General features: G+C 47.2%; 1 protein-coding gene across 2 annotated transcripts in view; it reads left to right on the forward strand.

The window, feature by feature from the left end:
- The window catches only part of fam13a (family with sequence similarity 13 member A), a 229421-nt gene that overhangs the window by 192703 nt on the left and 14363 nt on the right, over nt 1–22355 (forward strand). Inside the window, exons 14-21 of one of the 2 annotated variants that reach the window (XM_078209062.1) lie at nt 6087–6237; nt 8214–8427; nt 10082–10220; nt 12807–12888; nt 15889–16121; nt 17373–17456; nt 21168–21263; nt 21440–21523. In XM_078209062.1, the coding sequence (XP_078065188.1) occupies nt 6087–6237; nt 8214–8427; nt 10082–10220; nt 12807–12888; nt 15889–16121; nt 17373–17456; nt 21168–21263; nt 21440–21523 (1083 nt within the window). The remainder of the gene's footprint in view (nt 1–6086; nt 6238–8213; nt 8428–10081; nt 10221–12806; nt 12889–15888; nt 16122–17372; nt 17457–21167; nt 21264–21439; nt 21524–22355) is intronic. The other variant, XM_078209072.1, reaches the window with a different exon arrangement.

The raw sequence follows: 22355 nt of genomic DNA on the forward strand, positions 1-22355 counted from the left end.
AGGGTTCATCAGTAATCTAGACTATTTGACTTTAAAAGTTGTTTCGTTTTTCTGCAAGTGTTTAAATCTCAATTGAGTTTAATCTGATGAAGTAAAATACACTAACGTTTTTGTTACGAAAGCTCATTCTGAACTGCAGCCCATGATCTCCACAGAGTACTCAGCGATGTGTAGAAGTAATCCTTTTATGCCAGGTTACAGTGTAGCTTTTATACTGACACAATGCATCAGTGTAATGGTTATGTTGCCAGAGGAGTAAGCTGGGGAATGTGTGTTCGTATCCTCCCGTGGCAGCCTGAGATTTTGAATTTTGTTTTTAAAAGCGACGGTGGAGCAGTCAGTTCAATGTTTGGAATTGTGGAATTGCTGTCCAGAAGGAGGCTGCTGGGCCCGTCGCAACCTTACCAGCTCTCCCGCAGAGTAGCCCGCCTATTCGCATTCCCTCTGCCGTTGCCCCATCGCCCTGAAATGCTTTTCTCTTCAGAAAATTATCCAACTCCCTTTTGAAATCCACCATTGACTCTGCTCCCTCACACATAAGGGGAGATGGTGGTGATGCAGTGGTAATGTCACTGGACTAGTAACCCAGAAGCCCAGGCTAACATTCTGAGGGACTAGGGTTCAAATCCTACCACCCACCCTCTCCCATCCCCTGGCAGTCAGTGGAATATAAATTCTCGTAATAATCTGGAATTGAAAAGCTAGTCTTAGTAATGGCGACCGTGAAACCATTGTTGATTTTTTTCTTTAAAAAAAACTCATCTGGTTCACTAATGGTCTTTAGGGAAGGAAATCTGCCTCCTTTCCCGGTCTGGCCGACATGTGACTCCAGAGCAACAATAATGCAGCTGATTCTTAACTGCCCTTTGCAATGGTGCATCAAGCCACTCCGTTCAAGGGTAGTTAGGGACGGGCAACAAATGCTAGCCTTGTTAGTGATGCCCACATCCCATGAAAGAACAAATAAGAACACTCTCAGACAGAGCATTCCACATCCTAACCACTCACTGGCTTAAATGGCTTTCCCATATGCCACCTCAATGCTTAAATCAGTGTAAAAACCAACAGGATGAACAGTGTCCATTAGAGAAGGAAACCCCTTGCCCTTGCCTGAATATTGGCAACTTGCGTGTGCTGGGGGTCAGGTGTTGCTTCTTCCAAACCTCACTCTGCCTTAGTAAGAACTGCCTCCATGACCACAGCTCATTTTCCTAGGTTAGGGGTCTTCAGGTGTTTGAGGCGAACTCACAAAGGTTTCCCTGCCAGTGGTTTCTGGGAAGATACAAACAGTGGTTCCCATGGGAACAGTGTAGTGTGGGAAGGTGCCCGAGGGCAGCACGGTGGCCCAGTGGTTAGCACTGCTGCCTCACAGCGCCAGGGACCCGGGTTCAATTCCGGCCTCGGAAACTGTTTGTGTGGAGTTTGCACGTTCTCCCCGTGCCTGCGTGGGTTTCCTCCGGGTGCTCCGGATTCCTCCCACAGTCCGAAGATGTGCTGGTTAGGTTGATTGGCCATGCTAAATTGCCCTTTAGTGTCATGGCGATTTGTGGGGTAAATACGTTGGATAGGGCCTGGGTGGGATTGTTGCCGGTGCAGGCTCGATGGGCCGAATGGCTTCCTTCTGCACTGTCGTGATTCTATGATTCTAAAAACTTAAAGGGGCCACGATTAAGACACAGAGGGGAAAGGACACATTTCTGTGGTATGTAGCGCCTTTCACAAATTCAGGACATGAGAACATAATTCATCGAAAGCAAAGTATTGCAAATGCCGGGGACCGGGGTTTAAAAACAGAAAGTGCTGGAAAAACTCTGGCAGCGCCAGTGATTGGCAGAGGGAGAAAGAAAGTTAACGTTTTGAGACCAATATGACTGTTCGGAATGCAGAACATGAACATCAGAACACAGTTAATTGTGGGGGTAGGCCATTCACAGAGTTCATGTGTGGGCCTCTACCTCGATTCCATGTCCCTATATATCTCCATTCTCTCATTGTCCAGAAATCTTAGTCTTCAGCATTTATCTACTCAACATCCACAGCTCTCTGGGGTACAGAATTCAACGATTCATAACCCTCTGAGCGACTAAATATCGTTTTGTCTCACTCCTAAATGGCCAGTCCCCTATATTGTGATTTTGTACCCCAAGGTGGCATAGTGGTTAGCACTTCTGCCTCACAGCGCCAGGAACACAGATTCAATTCCAGTCTCGGATCACTGCCTGTGTGGAGTTTGCACGTTCTCCTCGTGTCTGCGTGGGTTTCCCCCGGGTGCTCCGGTTTCCTCCCACACTCCAAAGATGTGCGTGTTAGGTTGATTGGCCAAGCTAAAATTGACCTTAGTGTCATGGGGATTAGCAGTGTAAATGTATGGAGTTACAGAAATAGGGCCTGGGTAGGATTGTGGTCAGTACAGACTAGATGGGCCGAATGGTCTCCTTATGTACAGTAGGGATTCTATGATTCTTGATTCTCAAACTTAGGGCAGCAGCCCCTCAGGATCTACACTGACCAGCCCTTTATACGAAGCTCCCACATTTCAGTGAGATCACCTCTCATTCTTCCAAACTCTAGGGAGTATAGGCCCATTGTAGTCAAACTATCCTTGTCAGGTCGTCCACTCATCCCAGGAACCAGTCAAGTGAACACCTGTAAGGCAAATACATCCTTTCTTCAGTAAGAAGACCAAAACTGTACACACTATTCCCTGGTGTGGCCTCAGCAAAGCCTGAAATTATGGGCAGCATGGTGGCACAATGGTTAGCACTGCTGCCTCACAACACCAGGGGCCCGGGTTCGATTCTGGCTTCGGGTGACCGTGTGGAGTTTGCACGTTCTCCCCGTGTCTGTGTGGGTTTCCTCCGGGCGCTCCGGTTTCCTCCCACACTCCAAAGGTATGCAGGTTAGGTGGATTGGCCATGCTAAATTGAACTTTAGTGTCGGCGGATTAGCAGGATAAGTACAGGGTTACAGGGATAGGACCTGGGAGGGGTTGTTGTCGATGCAGGTTCGATGGGCCGAATGGCCTTCTTTTACACTGTAAGAATTTTATTATAATTGCAGCAAGAATTGCTCAGTTTTCTCCTCCAACCATCTTACAATCAAGTCAAACATAACTATTTTCCTTGCTAATTATGTATCTGCGTGCAAACGTTCTTGGATTCATGGGCAAAAACACCCTAATCTCTCAGAATGCTATGTCAAAGGTGCTATATAAATGCAAGCTGTTGTTGTCAGGGTTGGACTTGTCCTGTCCCAGGATTTTACTCTCCCCCTCGTCTGCAGAGGGTGACTAGTCTTTCCTGTAATTCAGCATTCTGTCCCATGTCCCTGGCCAAGCCTTTCTGGGGCGTGATTCATCCTGGAATTTTTTTCTTGCTGAAGTCCCTTTGACCTGTGCATGTGTCTCAGTTTTTAGTGATCGGGGAGCATGGCTGTCCAGTGGGTGCCTGGGGAATGTCATGGGTCGGCAATATCAGAGTATCGGTTCAAGTTACATGGTAGCGTCATGCATAATTTGAGAAAAGCTGTCCCCCAACTCTTACACTTATGTCAGCACCCAGACCCCCCCAACACATTCTCTATAGGTTTGTAAACCCCCCCTCACTCTGCAGGTCATACACACTTACCAGGACCCCCACTCCTCTAAAGGTTTGTAACCCCCTCAAGACTCCCCACCCAGCTGCTACTCACTTACAAGCGCCCCCCCCACCCCCCGCCCACACACACACACCTCTCTGTCAGCTCGCAAACCCCCCTCCCCCCAATTCTTACACACTCACTAGTACATCACACACACACAAACACACTTCATGGGAGGCGCGGTGGCACAGTGGTTAGCACGGCTGCCTCACAGCGCCAGGCACCCTGGTTCCACTCCTGGCTTGGGTGACTGTCTGTGTGGAGTCTGCACGTTCTCCCCGTGTCTGTGTGAGTTTCTTCCGGGTGCTCCGGTTTCCTCCCACAGTCCGAAAGACGTGCTGGTTAGATGCATTGGCCGTGCTAAATTCTCCCTCAGTGTACCCGACCAGGTGCCGGAGTGTGGCGACTAGGGGATTTTCACAGTAACTTCATTGTGGCGTTCATGTATTTGATTTGATTTATTATTGTCACATGTATTAGTATACAGTGAAAAGTATTGTTTCTTGCGCACAGTACAGACAAAGCATACCATTCATAGAGAATGTAGTCTTACAGTCATAGCTAGGGTGTAGAGAAAGATCAAGTTCATACAATGTAAGCCTACTTGTGACAATAATAAATAAACTTTAAAAAGAAAATCAGCTCACAACAACCCTCCCCCCAATTATACTATCCCCCAAGCTGTAATGTCCCTTATCTTATGGTCACCCCACTCACTACAGGCTAAATGGTTTCAAGATAGGCGGCACAGTGGCAAGCACTGCTGCCTCACAGCGCCAGGGATCTGGGTTCAATTCCCGGCTTGGGTCACTGCCTATGTGGAGTTTATACGTTCTCCCAGTGTCTGTATGGGTTTCCTCCGGGTGCTCCGATTTCCTCCCACAGTCCAAAGATGCAGTAAGTAGTTTCACAACACCGGGTTAAAGTCCAACAGGTTTATTTAGTAGCACGAGATTTCAGAGCGCCACTCCTTCATCAGGTGAGCAGCGCTCCGAAAGCTCGTGCTGCCAAATAAACCTGTTGGACTTTAACCTGGTGTTGTGAGACTACTTACTGTGGCTACCCCAGCCCAACGCCGGCAACTCCACATCATGGAGTCCAAAGATGTGCGGGTGAGCTGGCTATGCTAAATTGCCTCTTAGTGTCGGGGGGGACTAGCTAGGGTAAACGCATGGGGTTATGGGGATAGGTTCCTGGGTGGGATTGTGGTCATTGCAGACTCAATGGGCTGAATGGCCTCCTTCTGCACTGTGGGGCCGGAATTTTAACACCTTGAGGCTCGCAGAATGTAATTCTCCATTGGCCTGGGGCGGGAATTTACGAGCCTCACCCCAGCGAGGTCGTGAAATCCCAGCGTAGGATTCTATGATTCTATTCTACTCTAAGATATCTTGAAAGAAAAAAAGTTGTGGATTGCTATCAATTTCATGTTTCATCACAAGTAGGCTGACATTAACACTGCAACGAAGTTACTGTGACAGTGTTTGTTGCATGTGCAGTATCTGTGTCTGTGCAGTATGTGTGTTCATCTCTTTCTATGACAGTGGGTGGAAGGGACACACCTCTGTGGAGATTAAGCGATGAATCGGCCAGCAGCTCTGCTCGGCTCGGTGTAGCTGCAGCTGGCTGTTAGCCAGGAGAACAGCGAGTCCCAGAGCACCAGCCTGTTCTTTTGTTCAGAGGTGCCTGCCTGGGAGTCACGTAGTGAGCGTGCTGCTGTGTGTGGAGGGGGCCCACGTTCCGTTCCTGCTCTATTAATAGAACTCCACCGCCCAGGATCTGGTGCATTTATCAACACCCCCTATCATTTGATGCAGCATTGCAGTAAATCCAATGTGTGGCCAGTAATTAGAGGCATTAATGGTTGTGTATCTCTGTCTGGCTGTCTGTCTGAGTGTGTGTGTGTGTGCGCGCTCCCTTGCATGTACACACACTCAATACACATTGGCAACCCTCCCTCAATTCTCTGGCTCTTCACCCTCCCCCTTTCTTTAATTCTTTGCCAATCTTGACAGCAGATAGAGAGAATCTTTAGCCAGCTGCATCTCACTGTTAAAGGCTGTGGGGAGCTTTCTATTCCCTGCAGAGAGTGGCTTCTTATGGCAAGTACTGTTAAGATGTAAACAAGCTTTGGGGTGGGGTGGTGGGGGCGGTAAGCTGTCTGTCATTTCCAAAAGGCAGCAAAAAAAAACAGATGGGCTGCCTACACATCTGAGAGATCAGCATTTCAGCGCAGTGGGAGGGTCCACGATCTCTTTATAAGAGGGATTTTTTTTGCTGGTGTGTGTATACGTTCCCAACTTCAGCCAGCGCAGAGCAGTTCCAGCCTCTCCCACTTTTAAGTCTCCAGAATTCTTTTTTTTTTTAAAAAACCCCACTGCCTTTATTTCCTTTTCAAAATAAATTAAGTTGACTGATTTCATTCGTCTTGTTTGCGGACTTGCTAGAATTCAGCCATGAGGATCCAGGAATCTGCAAATCAAAGCGACGTGGCCAAGTCACAGAGAAGTCCCGAAGCTGCCACCCCAGAGGGGAGTGCATCTCTGGAGATCCCTCGCTTGGACTTGACCGGCCTGTCGGAGGGCCAGGAGTGGGGAGGTAATGACCAGCACAAGGTGTTCTTTCTATACCAGTGTCCAGGCTGTAACATAACTCGATTAAATGCTTGCTTCCTCCAATTCATGATTATTTAGTTACACTCCTTCAGACTGGGTAGAAAAACTCTTTTGATTGCTTCCTTGCTAGTTTCCACCCTTAATGTTAATTACACCCTTCCAAGGAAGTTGTGAGGATGAAACCTTTTTGATTGGTGTGTGTGTCCATTACCTTAGGGCAGATCAGAATCCGCTGCCTTGGGATGGAGTGGCACCGTTATTTTCTGAATGTTTTACATTTTTGAGTAAAAGCTATCATCATTCGTACAGATAGCGGGAGTTGGAGGCTTTCTCCTGTGAATTGGAATGAGTTCTGGCTTGAATCGTGACTCTCTTGCCTTTGAGGTTTCTGAGTGCTGCATAGTAAGCAGTGTTAGATTTCATTCCAGTCTCCGGCTGATATGCTACATCATACGCTTAATAATTGTAAATAGCAAAGGCACATGCATAGTCTCACCCAGGCACACAGATAAGCAGATATATAAAAATGCACACACACACAAACTTTGATTTGATTTATTATTGTCACATGTATGAGTATACAGTGAAAAGTATTGTTTCTGCGTACTATACAGGCAAAACATTCCATTTATAGAGAAGGAAAGTGTGCAGAATGTAGTGTTACAGTCATAGCTAGGGTGTAGAGAAAGATCAACTTAATGCGAGGTCGGTCCATTCAAAAGCCTGATGGCAGCAGGGAAGAAGCTGTTCTTGAATCAGTTGGTATGTGACCTCAGATTTTTGTATCTTTTTCCCAACGGAAGAAGGTGGAAGAGAGTATGTACTGGGGTGCTTAATTATGCTGGCTGCTTTTCCAAGGCAGCGGGAAGTGCAGACAGTGTCTTGGGTGAGAGGCTGCTTTGAGTGATTTACATAAGAACACCAATACATGTATATGAGGGTGGCACAGTGTCCGTTTGTTTATGTTCACATGGAAATGTGTGTATTTGTTTGTGTGCATAGAATCCCTATAGTGAAGGAGGCCATTCAGACCATCGAGTCTGCACCAACCACAATCCCACCCAGGCCCTATTCCCGTAAACCCACATATTTACCCTGCTAAAGGTTAGCACTGCTGCCTCACAGCACCAGGACCTGGATTCAATTCTGGGCTCGGGTCACTATCTGTGTGGGGTTTGCCCGTTCTCCCCATGTCTGTGAGCGTTTCCTTCCACAGTCCAAAGATGTGCGGGTTAGGTTGATTGGCCATGCTAAATTGCCCCAAGTGTCAGGGATTAGCAGGGTAAATATGTGGGTTTACGGGAATAGGGCCTGGGCGGGATTGTGGTCGGTACAGACTCGATGGGCTGAATGGCCTCCTTCACTATAGGGATTCTATGATTCTATGCACACAAACAAATACACACATGTAAACACACGTTTCCATGTGAACATAAACAAACGGACATGCACACAAACGAACACATATGTAAACACGCCTATGCATGCAAACACACATGCGCAGATACACAAACAGATGGACGCATTAATGAACACACCAATGCATGCAAACACATACATGTGTAAACACACCTATGCATGTGGACACAAATGGACATACACACATGCATGTGAACACACTTGTGCATGTGGACATATAAACAAATGAATGTACACACATGTAAACACACCTATGCATGTAAAAACACGCACAAATATACAAACAGCAGATGGACGCACACATAAACACACCTATGTACGAGCACAGATACATTTTAAGAGGGTGTGGAGGGAAGCATGATTATCCAGCCTAGGATAGAACCCCAAGGTGACCAGCCCTGCATGAAATGTGTGCGCTGAGGGTAACAGCGGGACTTTGATTTCTCCTTGCTGCTTACAAGCTGGAAAATGATACTCACGGGCGTTCAGCAGTAACGGCAAAAGCTTTAACACCGTGGCCACTCATTGTTATCGTTCCAGAGCCAGTCCCAGCACACCCAGTGTGGAAAAGTCCGGATGCAGAGTCCGAGGAAGCTAGTGTGTCGCCCCAGGCTGGCCGACTGATTCGCCAGCTGCTGGAGGAAGACTCCGACCCCATGCTGTCTCCTCGATTCTACGCCTATGGTCAGAGCCAGCAGTTCCTCAATGATACAGAAGTGCCCCCATCACCTCCTAATTCCCATTCCTTCATGAGGTGAGTGTGGGCGAGGGGTTTGGTTTCCGCCCTCTGTGGCAACCTCTAGAAGTCTCTGTCGATTTAGCTCATCTTATTTTTTAGCCTCAGTTAATTTACAACAAATTTCAGAACAAGGGGGAATTGGTTTTAACTCGCCAATGTCCGGGCAGGAGGAGGTAACCAGAATCAAAATGGCTGCCCCACTGGTTTGATTTGATTTATTATTGTCACATGTATTGGGATACAGTGAAAAGTATTGTTTCTTGCGCGCTATACAGACAAAGCATACCGTTCATAGAGTACATAGGGGAGAAGGAAAGAAGAGGGTGCAGAATGTAGTGTTACAGTCACAGCTCGGGTGTAGAGAAAGATCAACTTGATATACAGTAGATCCATTCAAAAGTCTGATGGCAGCAGGGAAGAAGCTGTTCTCGAGTCGGTTGGTGCGTGACCTCAGACTTTTTCAGTATCTCTTTCCTGATGGAAGAAGGTGGAAGAGAGAATGTCCAGGCACATGGAGTCCTTGATTATGCTGGCTGCTTTCCCAAGACAGCGGGAAGTGTAGATGGAGTCAGTGGATGGGAGGCTGGTTTGTGTGATGGACTGAGCTTCATTCACAACCTTTTGTAGTTTCTTGCGGTCTTGGTAAGAACAGGAGCCATACCAAGCTGTGATACATCCAGAAAGGATGTGTGATCGGCCCACTGTGACTATAACTAATGGACTAATATTACTGTGCAGTCTTTCTCAAGAGGTGAGGCCCACTTTTAACGGGGTGCTACATCACGGAAAGAAATCTATTTGCCACTTTAGATCAGAACTGGTTGGTTCAAAGCGCAGTGAGGGGAGGTTGCGTTAATACTTGCAGTGAAAGTGTTGCCGTGGAAGTTCACTGGGAATGGTTTCTGCTGGGAACACTGCAAAGCGCCCACTGTCCTAATTTAAAGTTATTTATTATTAGTCACAAGTAAGGCTTACATTAACACTGCAATGAAGTTATTGTGAAATTCTCCTAGTCGCCACAGTCCAGCGCCTGTTCTGGTCAATGCACATAACCAGCACGTCTTTTAGAATGTAGGAGGAAACCGGAGGAAACCCACGCAGACACGGGGAGAACGTGCAAACTCCACACAGACAATGATCCAAACCGGGAATTGGACGGGTCGTATGGCCTCCTCCTGTGCAACTAGCTTCCATGATTCCTCATGGATCCATGATGGTCACGGATGGATGTGCCTTAGGACAGCACGGTAGCACAGTGGTTAGCACTGCTGCTTCACAGCTCCAGGGACCTGGGTTCGATTCCCGGCTTAGGTCACTGTCTGTGTGGAGTTTGCACATTCTCCTCGTGTCTGCGTGGGTTTCCTCCGGGTGCTCCGGTTTCCTCCCACATTCCAAAGATGTGCGGGTTAGGTTGATTGGCCATGCTTAAATTGCCCCTTAGTGTCCTGAGATGTGTAGGTTAGAGGGATTAGTGGGTAAAATATGTAGGGATATGGGGGTAGGGCCTGGGTGGGATTGTGGTCGGTGCAGACCCGATGGGCCAAATGGCCTCTTTCTGCTCTGTAGGGTTTCTATGATTTCTATGAAATATGCTGAATGATTGTTGGCGCGGCGTTTAGATTCGCGGCAGAGTGTGGTGCAGTTTAACGTCATGCTCTGATATTGACAGGCGCCGGAGTTCGTCCCTCGGTTCCTATGACGACGAGAGGGAGGAACTGACTCCAGCGCAGATGACCCGGAGGATCCAGAACTTGAAGAAGAAGATCAGGAGGTTTGAGGAGAAATTTGAAGAGGAGAGGAGATACCGCGTGAGTCAGCTTTTAATCCGTGGCAGGGAGGGAATGATGGGAGCTTTGTTGTATAAATGATGCTTTTCGGGACGTCACCAGAGCGCTTTACAGCCAGTGCAGTGCTTCTGGAGTGCAGTCACTGTTGTACTGTAGAGTTCACGTGGCAGCCATGGGAATCTTGTGTTGACATTACCACTAATAAAGCTTCGCCATGCCACTTTGACCTTTATCCCAGTGAGTGAGGGAACAGTTCCAAGTAGGACGCTCACCATCAATCCTGAGAGGTGAGAACAGCTTTACCAGCCCTGGCTGTGTTAACAAGGCCATTCTTAACCCATAACGACAGGACTAATGTCAATCTCAGGGCAGTAAATTGGTCACTTTGAGGGCCAGGCATAACCCACATAACAAAATCAAGGGTGGCACAGTGGTTAACACTGCTGCCTCCCAGTGCCAGGGACCCGGGTTCAATTTTGGCCTTGGGTGGAGTTTGCACGTTCTCCCCGTGTCTGTGTGGGTTTCCTCCGGGTGCTCCAGTTTCCTCCCACAGGCCAAAAATGTGCCGGTTAGGTTGATTGGTCATGCTAAATTGCCCTTAAGTGTCGGCGGACTAGCAGGGCAACAACATGGGGTTATGACGATAGGGCCTGGGTGGGATTGTTGTCAAGTGCAGACTCGATGAGCCCAATGGCCTCCTTCTATACTGTAGGGATTCAGTGATTCAAAGTCAATTTTAAGGAGGAGGAATCAACGTTTGGATTCCACACACCAAAAGTCGAATTGAGTTGACAACGCCCAAGCTGCGCTGGTAACAGAATGCAGAATTATTGCCTCATCTCGGGAGCAAAGTAGCATTGCCAACATTCAAGGATATCCCTGAAGCCCACAGCAATTAAATATTAATCGTCCCAGGAAAAGTTACAGGAGCATTTTTTAATAAACGTGTTATTTTTTGCATTTTGTTCAAATACTTATGAAAGTTATTAGCGATCTGGTGGGATGGAAAGGCTGTTTGACTGGGAAGGGTCATGTTTTCAAGACAGAGGCAGTGACCCTAGTGCGATCTCGTTTTCCTTCAGGTACCATGCCATAAGATGGTGTTGGTTACCATGGACTTTCATGGTCCATGATTATGCTTGGCAAAGTACTGCAATGTGGCTGACCAGGAAACTCTCCCACTCTTACCGCCTGCCGTCAGACATATTGGAAGGATTTAGAATCATAGAATCCCTACAGTGCAGAAAGAGGCCATTCGGCCCTTTGAGCCTGTATCGACAACAATCCCACCCAGCCCCTATTCCTGTAACCCCATGTGTTTACCCTGCCAGTCCCCTGACACTAGGGTCAATTTAGCATGGCCAATCAATCCAGCACATCTTTGGACTGTGGGAGGAAACCCACGCAGACACGGGGAGAACGTGCAAACTCCACACCAGACGGTGACCCGAGACCAGAATTGAACCTGGGTCCCTGGCGCTGCGAGACAGCAGTGCTAACCACTGTGCCATCGTGCTGCCCCAAACTGACTCAGGCTGATAATCAGCCTGTCTGGCCAGGTTGTGAAAGCACCTTTCATGGTCTTTAAGTCCTGAAGGGGGACCTGAACCCAGAGCTTTTGGCTCCGAGATAGGGACGCTATCACTGCCCCACGAAATCCCTCCCTCGTACCAACACTTTCTCCATTGAGCCTAGACAGTGAGCGACTGTAGATTGTTTGGAGAGAAACCGAAAAGTGGTCAAGAGCTGGGAACCCCTCCCCCGAATCCCCTCACACTGACCAAAACCAGGTCACATAGGAAAACTGAGGGCAGTAATTTTGCCCCAGCTGGTGCCATGACTGGGGTCAGCTGGTTCAGCGCAGGCTTTTGGGTCATAGAGGTTTACAGCATGGAAACAGGCCCTTCGGCCCAACTTGTCCATGCCGCTTTTTTTTTTTAATCCCTAAGCTAATCCCAATTGCTCGCATTTGGCCCGTATCCCTCTACTCCCATCTTACCCATGTAACTGTCTAAATGGTTTTTAAAAGACAAAATTGTACCCGCCTCTACTACGACCTCTGGCAGCTTGTTCCAGACATTCACCACCCTGCATGTGAAAAAATTGTCCCTCTGGACACTTTTGTCTCTCTCCCCTCTCACCTTAAACCTATGCCCTCTAGTTTTAGACTCCCCTACCTTTGGGAAAAGATATTGAATATCTACCCTGTCTATGTCCGTCATTATTTTATAGACCTCTATAAGATCATCCCTCAGCCTCCTACGTTCCAGAGAAAAAAAATCCCAGTCTATCCAGCCTCTCCTTATAACTCAAACCATCAAGTCCCAGTAGCATCCTAGTAAATCTCTTTTGCACTCTTTCTAGTTTAATAATATCCTTTCTATAATAGGGTGACCGGAACTGTACACAGTATTCCAAGTATGGCCTTTCCAATGTCTTCCTACTGCTTTGTCAGGGCCTGTCCATCTGTTGTTTTTAATTCACGTTTCGGATCCCAAACCGATGAAGAAAAGTCTTCTTGTTGTCTTCTTGTTTCTTCTTGTGACACTCTCTTCCTCAGTTTCTTCTAACCAGTGATTATTATTATTGTTTTCCCCCTCTCCTTAGCCTTCACACAGCGACAAAGCCACAAATCCCGAAGTATTGAAATGGATGAATGAACTCGCAAAGCTTCGCAAGCAGCTGAAAGGTAACTGTGCAGCTATTTCACCTCAGAAAACACTCCCTAAACCTGTTCTCTTCCCCCCACTTTCTGCCACGCGTCCTCCTTCACGATGCTCTCTAAAACCTCCTCATTTGACCAGCAGCTCTCCCTCAGTCTCCTCCTTTGACTCAGTGTGAAATCTTTTGTTTGATTGTGCTCCTGTGAAGCACCTGCAGATCTTTTCCTGCACTAAAGGCGCTACGTAAATGCAAGCCGCTGTTTTGCTGGTGGAGGGTGATTACTGGAAGCCATGTTAACCAAAACTTAATACTAAACGGGCGGCACGGTAGCACAGTGGTTAGCACTGCTGCTTCACAGCTCCAGGGTCCCAGGTTCGATTCCCAGCTCGGGTCACTGTCTGTGTGGAGTTTGCACATTCTCCTCGTGTCTGCGTGGGTTTCCTTCGGGTGCTCTGGTTTCCTCCCACAGTCCAAAGATGTGCGGGTTAGGTTGATTGGCCAGGTTAAAAAATGCCCCTTAGAGTCCTGGGATGCGTAGATTAGCAGGATTAGCAGGTAAATATGTGGGGGTAGGGCCTGGGTGGGATTGTGGTCGGTGCAGACCCGATGGCCCGAATGGCCTCCTTCTGCACTGTAGGGTTTCTATGATTTCTATGATGATAAACTAACCTCTCCAACCTTTCCTTGCAAGACAAACTGTCCATTCCTAGTATTCCTCTAACAAACCTTTTCTGAACTGCTTCGAAAGCTTTTACATCTTTAAATAAGGAGACCAATACTGTACCAATACTTCAGATGTGGTCTCCCCAATGCCCTATACATGAAGTATAACCTCCCTACTTTTGTAATCAATTCCCCTCACAATAAATGATAACATTCTATTAGCTTTCCGAAACGCTTGCTGTACCTGAATACCGGACTTTTGTGATTCATGCACTAGGACACCCAGGTCCCTCTGCACTTCAGAGCTCGACAATCTCTCAACAATTAGATACTAAGCTTTTTTTTTAAGTTCTTCCTGCCAAAATGGACAATTGCACATTTGCCCACATCATACTCCCTTTGCCAGTTTATTCCCCATGCACTTAACCTATCTATGACCTTTTGTAGCCTCCTTACGTCCTCCTCACAATTTACTTTCCTAACTATCTTTGCGTCATCAGCAAATTTAGCAACTGTACCTTCAGTTCCCTTCATCCAAGTCATTTATATAAATTGTAAGAAGTTGAGGCCCCAACACTGATTCCTGTAGCACATCACTCATCACACCTTGCCAACCAGAAAAAGACCCATTTATGCCTACTCTCTGTTTTCTATTTGCTAACCAATTGTCCATATCAATATGTTACCCCCTAACCATGAGCTTTCATTTTACGCAATATCCTTTGATGTGGCCTCTTATTAAATGCCTTCTGGATATCCACGTATGGCACATCAGATCAGCCATAATCATATTGAATGGCGGAGTAGGCTTGAGGGGCTAGATGGCCTACTCCTGCTCCTATTTCTTATGTTCTTATGTACATCCATCAGTTCCCCTTTATCCACAGCACATGTGATTCCTTCAAAGAATGCCAATAATTTGGTCAAACGTATCACCATATTTGATTGTAACTTCAATCCCACATTCCTGCGTACCGATAACCTTTCACCCCCTTGTTAATTAGCGTTAACTCTCTGTCCACAGATGCTGCCACACCTGCCAAGTGTTTCCAGCATTTTTTTGTTGTTGTTTCAAATTCCTGGCATCCGCACTGTGTTGCTTTCGTGGAAGCTTTGCTGTTTATCAGACTTTCAGTTGTATAAAAGAAGATTCTTTTAACATGTTAAATTATTAGTCTGACTCGTTAGTTTGCCAGCTTTTGTGAGATGTTGTTAACATTAAAACAGGAGGCTGCTTGCGTTATTTAAAGCTGATTCAAAACGAAACCTGTTTTGAGGCAACATTGGCACATCATAATATTCAGGGCTATGGGCCAAGTGATGGCAGATGGGATTAGGTGGGAGTTCAGGTGTTTCTAATGTGTCAGTGTGGACTCGATCGGCTGATAATTTGTTTATCTGGAACAAAAGCTGAACAGAGTCATAGAGGTTTACAGTATGGAAACAGGCACTTCGGCCCAACTTGTCCATGCCGCCCTTTTTAACCACTAAGCTAGTCCCAATTGCCCGTGTTTGGCCCATATCCCTCTATACCCATCTTACCCATGTAACTGTCCAAATGCTTTTTAAAAGACAAAATTGTACCTACCTGTACCGCTATATCTGGCAGCTTGTTCCAGACACTCACCATCCTCTGTGTGAAAAAAATTGCCCCTCTGATTCTTTAGTATTTCTTCCCTCTCACCTTAAACCATGCCCTCTAGTTTTAGACCCCTACCTTTGGGAAAAGATGTTAACTATCTAGCTGATCTATGCCCCTCATTATTTTATAGACCTCGATAAGATCACCCCTAAGCCTCCTACGCTCCAGGGAAAAAAGTCCCAGTCTCTCCAGCCTCTCGTTATAACTTAAACCATCAAGTCCTGGTAGCATCCTAGTAAGTCTTTTCTGCACTTTTTCTGGTTTAATAATATCCTTTCTATAATAGGGTGACCAGAACTGTACGCAGTATTCCAAGTGTGGCCTTACCAGTGTCTTGTACAACTTCAACAAGACATCCCAACTCCTGTATTCAGTGTTCTGACCGACGAAACCAAGCATGCCGAATGCCTTCTTCACCACTCTGTCCACCTGTGACTCCACTTTCAAGGAGCTATGAACATGTACCCCCTCGATCTCTTTGTTCTGTAACTCTCCCCAATGCCCTACTATTAACTGAGTCAGTCCTGTCCTGGTTCAATCGACCAAAATGCATCACCTCACATTTATCTAAATGAAACTCCATCTGCCATTCATCAGCCCGCTGGCCCAATTGATCAAGATCCCGTTGCAGCCCTAGATAACCTTCTTCACTGTCCACTGTGCCATCAGTCCTGGTGTCATTTTTGATGCTAAGTCTTCTTATTTTTCTCTCCGTGGCAGAAACGAAGCTGAAGGTCTCTGAGGAAGATGTCGTCCCCCAGATGAGGCAGCGCAGCAACACCCTCCCAAAAAGCTTTGGCTCGCAACTGGAGAAGGGGCCAGAGAAGGAACAAGATAAGAAGCAGGAGGTGGCGGAGAAGGCAGCGAAGCCAGCGGTGGATGTGACGCTCGACATCATCCTGAAGAAACTGCAGGACAAGCGAGCCGAGGTGGCACGCCCCGAAGATATCAAGGTAACCAAGACATCGACAGCTCTGCGTTGCCCACCTGCGTCAGATGTGGCTCAATGGGTCGCTCCCTCGCCTGCTGAGGCAGAAGGTCGCGGGGTTAACAGTCTCACTCCAGAGACTTGAGCACATAATCATAGAAACCCTACAGTGCAGGAAGAGGCCATTCGGCCCATCGAGTCTGCATCGACAACCATCCCACCCAGGCCCTATCCCCGTTACCCCACATATTTACCCTGCTGGTCCCCCTCACAAGAAGGGGCAATTTATCATGGCCAATCCACCTAACCCGCACATTTTTGGACTATGAGAGGAAACCGGAGCACCCGGAAGAAACCCACACAGACACGGGGAGAAGGTGAAAACTCCACACAGTGACTGAAGCCGGGAATCTAACCCGGGTCCCTGGTGCTGTGGGGCAACAGTGCTAACCACTGTGCTGCCCTGGCTGCACCCAGTATGGGACTGCAGGAGTGCTGCACTGTCAGAGGTGCTGACCTTTGGGTAAGATGTTAAATCAAGTGCCCTTGATGAGTGAATGTAAGGAGTTAGAAGAGTTTTCCTTCAGGAAATGCCTCAAAATAGATTATCAGCTCTGGGAGGTCGGGTGGAGGTGTTGCTGTATGGTCATTTAACTGCTGCACTTCCCAACCTTACAACACTGACTGTGAATCATGGGACGGGAAGGGCTGCAATAGGTGCCGTGTAAATGTACTTTTGGGCAACGGGAGGTGTGGAGTTAGGGTGACACAGTTTTGACCTCCAGCAGTCAGAAAGTTCTGCTAGCCAGTGCAATGACTCCATGGGATCCTTGCACCACACGAAGGATTCGAGAGAGAATTAGTGAAATCCCTCCAGGTGGTTTTGTGGCCGTGGGAATGATCTTGTGTAGCCCCCACTCCCGCTCCCTGGGACATCTTGGATTTTGCTGCCACTGCTGACAAGTCCTGCTCCACAATGTTGCGGGGGCCACACCCAGGGGAGGCGGGGAGGGGTGTTGGGTGAAATTGGGCCTCCACTGGCAATGGGTCGCCATTTTACCTCACGATAAAGTTTCTTTTCCGGTTGAGCCAGGAAATAATGGCAGGGTGGTGTCAAATATGCATGCTCGCTCCTTCTTTTGCCATCTTTTGCGCTGCTGGGCAGGTACCCAAATCCCGCTTCCACCTCTGCTCCAGCCCATTACTTACAGTCAAGAGTTGACATCTTGTTGTTTCTGTGGCCTAATCACTTAGATATCGGTCTCTCTCTGAACAGGACATGACCCGCGACGAGATTGCAAGCGAGAAAGTGGCCCTGCAGAAAGGCCTTCTGTACTACGAGAGCATACACGGGCGGCCGGTGAGTGTCCTCCAGGTGGAATTGGCAGCACAGTAATAGACCTTTCAACCCATGTGGTCTCTGTTACAAACGCAGCTTCCTCCCCCGCACTCCTACCAGCATATCCTTCCAGTTGTTAGTACAGGACTTGAATATTGCTGAAAAAAGATACATCTCGAAGCTTTTCATCTTGAACCCACCAGGACAAAAAACAATGAAAATTAAAGCACAGGAACAGGCCCTTCGGCCCCTCCAAGCCTGCACCGACCATGCTGCCCGACTTAACTAAAAGCCCCTACCCTTCCGGGCACCATATCCCTCCATTCCCATCCTATTCATGTATTTGTCAAGACGCCCCTTAAAAGTCACTATTGTATCTGCTTCCACTACCTCCCCCAGCAGCGAGTTCCAGGCACCCACCACCCTCTGTGTAAAAAACAATTTGCCTCGTACATCTCCTTTAAATCTTGCCCCTCACACCTTAAACCTGTGCCCCCAAGTAATTGACTCTTCCACCCTGGGGAAAAGCTTCTGACTATCCACTCTGTCCATGCCCCTCCTAATCTTGTAGACTTCTATCAGGTCACCCCTCAATCTCCGTCGTTCCAGTGAAAACAAACCAAGTTTCTCCAACCTCTTCTCATAGCTAATGCCCTCCATACCAGGCAACATCCTGGTAAATCTTTTCTGTACCCTCTCCAAAAGCCTCCACATCCATCTGGTAGTGTGGCGACCAGAATTGAACACGATATTGCAAATATGGCTTAACTAAGGTTCTATAATGTCATTTCACAATGACATTTCATAGGAATTCCAATATAAAGGAAAAACAACAATTTATATTGTATGAGAAGAATTTGCTGAGTGCCAACCAATCAACATTCTCTTATACAGTATAAATTGTTGTTTCCTCCTTTTATATACTGTTATCTTTGCAAAGTATCCTGATGAGTGTCAGATGAAAAGCTTCAACATGTGGAAGCATTTCTACTACTTGGAGGGGCGGGGAGGGAGTCTAAAGCCAGGAGCCATAAATTTATGGTAGTTGGTGTTAGATATTTAAATGGTTGCATGATTGCTTTAAGAATTAGTCACATAATTCTATGGCAATGTCATCAGGGTGGAAGAGTCAATTACTTGGGGGCACAGGTTTAAGGTGTGAGGGGCAAGATTTAAAGGAGATGTACGAGGCAAATTGTTTTTTACACAGAGGGTGGTGGGTGCCTGGAACTCGCTGCTGGGGGAGGTAGTGGAAGCAGATACAATAGTGACTTTTAAGGGGCGTCTTGACAAATACATGAATAGGATGGGAATGGAGGGATATGGTGCCCGGAAGGGTAGGGGCTTTTAGTTAAGTCGGGCAACATGGGCAGCACGGTAGCACAGTGGTGAGCACTGCTGCTTCACAGCTCCAGGGACCTGGGTTCGATTCCCGGCTTGGGTCACTGTCTGTGTGGAGTTTGCACATTCTCCTCGTGTCTGCGTGGGTTTTCTCCGGGTGCTCCGGTTTCCTCCCACAGTCCAAAGATGTGCGGGTTAGGTTGATTGGCCATGCTAAAATTGCCCTTAGTTTCCTGAGATGCGTAGGTTAGTGGGATTAGTGGATAAATATGTAGGGATATGGGGGTAGGGCCTGGGTGGGATTGTGGTCGGTGCAGACTCGATGGGCCGAATGGCCTCTTTCTGTACTGTAGGGATTCTATTCTATGATCTATGATGTCTGTTCTTTTTCAGCAATATTTTTCTATTGGTTTCTCCTGTATGTGCTTATGTAACATCCCCTTAAGATACATCTATGCTATTCACCTCAACAGCTCCCATGTTGTACTGCATTGCACATACCACACTCTGGAGTAAAGGGTTTTTTTGGGAACTCCCTACTGGATTTATTGGGAACTGTGATGTTCTGACTCTGTTAGGGGTCGTGGGTTTTAAAGAAAAAGACCTGATTTGCACACACCGATTCAAACTAAACAACAGATTTATTTTGGAAGCTGTACAGAGTATAAACTGAAACTAAAACAGCAGCCTGTGCAACACCCTGATGACATTGCCATAGAATTATGTGACTAATTCTTAAAGCAATCATGCAACCATTTAAATATCTAACACCAACTACCATAAATTTATGGCTCCTGGCTTTAGACTCCCTCCCCGCCCCTCCAAGTAGTAGAAATGCATTTTGTGCATCTAGCCTATCAAACCCAATGAGAGTTTTATGAACCTTCATCACTGCACCCATCTATCGATAAGAGTTTGTCAATTAGAACCTTGCCGTTCTGCTATCACTTTAAAAAATATATATTTTTGCACCTTACCGGTGCCTCTACCACGTTTTTATTAATAGGAGGTGATGCTGTGCATGGTGCTCCAAATGTGCTCTAACCAAACTTCTGCACGAGTTTAGCATAACTCACCTGTTGCTGCATGGTGTGTTCCGAGCTCCACAGCTCTGGGTTAAGTGCACCAGGGTGGAACTTGACTTTCACATCAGTATTAAAAATTAGGATAACCAGTCAGTTGCTCATCCTACGTCTCTTCCCAACTTAGTAACTTCCATTCAAATTGAATGGGGGAGAGATGGCAAATGGGCAGTCAATTGTCCAAGACCTGTTTTCCAATAACATGCAAAGCCAATGTCTTCTCCTGTATGGTGAAGACAGGACATTACCACGTTCATCACCCAGACCTTACCCGGCCAGCTGGCCACAGCTAAGGAGTGTGTGTTGGCAGCTGAGCCCACGTCCCGATCACCCCGCAGCCTGGCACAGCAGGCACCCCCTCGAGTCAAACTCTACAGAGTGCCTTTGGCCCATATTGGCTGAGTGGTTTGTGACATGTCAGCCAAACACTTTCCCTAATGGAGTTTCAACCGTTTCCTGCAGATTTTAAATCGATTAATTCCCCAAAGCCCACAACCATTTATTTAAAAACTTCAATGAAATCTTGCCAGACCTCAGGGGAAATGACCTGTTCTCTAAAGCAGAGATGTTGGCTCCGTCTGCCCCCTGGCAAGAACCCTTTGGTTTATTAAATTCCAAGCTCATTGGGTGACAAATTCTTCGTGCTTGACAATTTTATTATCGCTTCATGAACAGTTTAGGTGGAGTAGCCATGTTAAATTTCCCTTTAGTGTCCCAAAATTAAAGTTTTTTTTATTCGTCACAAGCCAGGCTTACATCAACACTGCAATGAAGTTACTGTGAAATTCCCCGAGTCGCCACACTCCAGCACCTGTTCGGGTCAATGCACCTAGCCAACACGTCTTTCAGACTGTGGGAGGAAACCAGAGCACCCAGAAGAAACCCATGCAGACATGGGGAGAATGTGCAAACTCAGTGACCCAGACAGTGACCCAAGCTGGGAATCAAACCCGGGTCCCTGGCACTGTGAGGCAGCAGTGCTAACCACTGTGCCACCGTGCCGCCCCAGGAGTGAATATAAATGGATATTTTTTTTAATGTGCAAGTTAGGTGGATTAGCCATGTTAAATTTCCCTTTAGTGTCCCAAGGTTTGCAGGTTAGGCGGGTTAGCCATGTTAAATGTGTGAGGTTACGGAGATAGGGGAGTGGGGCTGGGTGGGATGCTCTTTCGGAGAGTCGGCGCAGACTGAATGGGCTGGATGGCCTCTTTCTGCACTGTAGGATTCTATGGTTCCCCGTGGCTGTCTTTCCTGATGGACGGTGAATACTCCCCAGACTCTGAAACATGGCGCTGCTTCTTATTTTCAGGTCACCAAGACTGAGAGGCAGATAATGAAGCCGCTGTACGATCGATATCGCCTGGTGAAGCAGATTCTGTTGCGGGCAACCACCATCCCAGTGATCGTAAGTAGCGATTTGAGTTGTGACGGAGCCTCTCTGCGTGGGTTAGCGTGTTGGCGGGTGATGTTACTGGGCTACTGTTGGGCTACGGGGGAGGGGGTTGGGGGGGGGGGGGGGGCGGCGAGAGGGTCTGCTGTTGGCCTGAACAAATGTAACCTGCTTGTTAACACCCACCACAGGGTTCCCCTTCGAGCAAGCGGCGAAGCCCTTTGCTGCAGCCAATAATCGAGGGCGAAACAGCTTCCTTCATCGAAGACTTAAAGGTGAAATCACCCCCCTCTCCACTGCTGACTAATCGCTGATTTGTGCAGACATTCCAATCCTTGTTGGTTTCCTTGATTGTTACCATGCGGAATGATTACACACCCTGCCAGTAAAACACTTGAGAATCATTAATGGCAACGAACCATTTCTAACCTGATCTGATTTTTGCAATGGCTTCCTAATGACTCCTTAATCAAAGCACAGGAGGAGTGAAAAGACGCTGCCAATTTGACGCATTCCAGTGGATTTGGGCGGAGGAGAAGGGGAGGGGGTGGGGGGTGGGATTTGATTGTTCCATCCATCTCCGCCGCCCATCCCCAGTGCCTGGACACAACCGTAGAGCTTTTGAAGCAATTATTTTATTCCTATAGCGAAATTCATTAACAATGCTTTTGATGGATGTAGAATAACGTTGCCCTTTTGGTGTAGTTAAATGCTGTAGTCTTTTACAAAAGGAGTTCTCTTGCTCGAGAATTTATAAACCTCTGATCCTTTTGAGTTGGGCCGGTGCCAATCTAGTAGAACTGACCAACTTGCCTGCTGAAGGCTGTGCCACCAGGGTGAGGTAACTTGGGCAGTTTCCTGGACCCTGCACATTGTAATGCTCCAGAGTGTTTCTTCAGAAGGAACTCTTCAAGATGCAGCTAATGAAAATACAACCAAACTTACTCCAACTTATAAATCAAAGAAAGGGTTTAATAAAGAAACTTCATTACTCCAAACTTGGGGCCTCACCCTGGGCCACTCCAAGCTCCCCACAATTCTACATAGTTCCTTATTTATAGTGAATCAACTGGTCAGCTGACTATTACATCACTCTGTATTTGGTTC

The sequence above is a fragment of the Mustelus asterias genome, chromosome 1 (genome assembly GCF_964213995.1).
Source record: "Mustelus asterias chromosome 1, sMusAst1.hap1.1, whole genome shotgun sequence".
Lineage (NCBI taxonomy): Eukaryota > Metazoa > Chordata > Chondrichthyes > Carcharhiniformes > Triakidae > Mustelus > Mustelus asterias.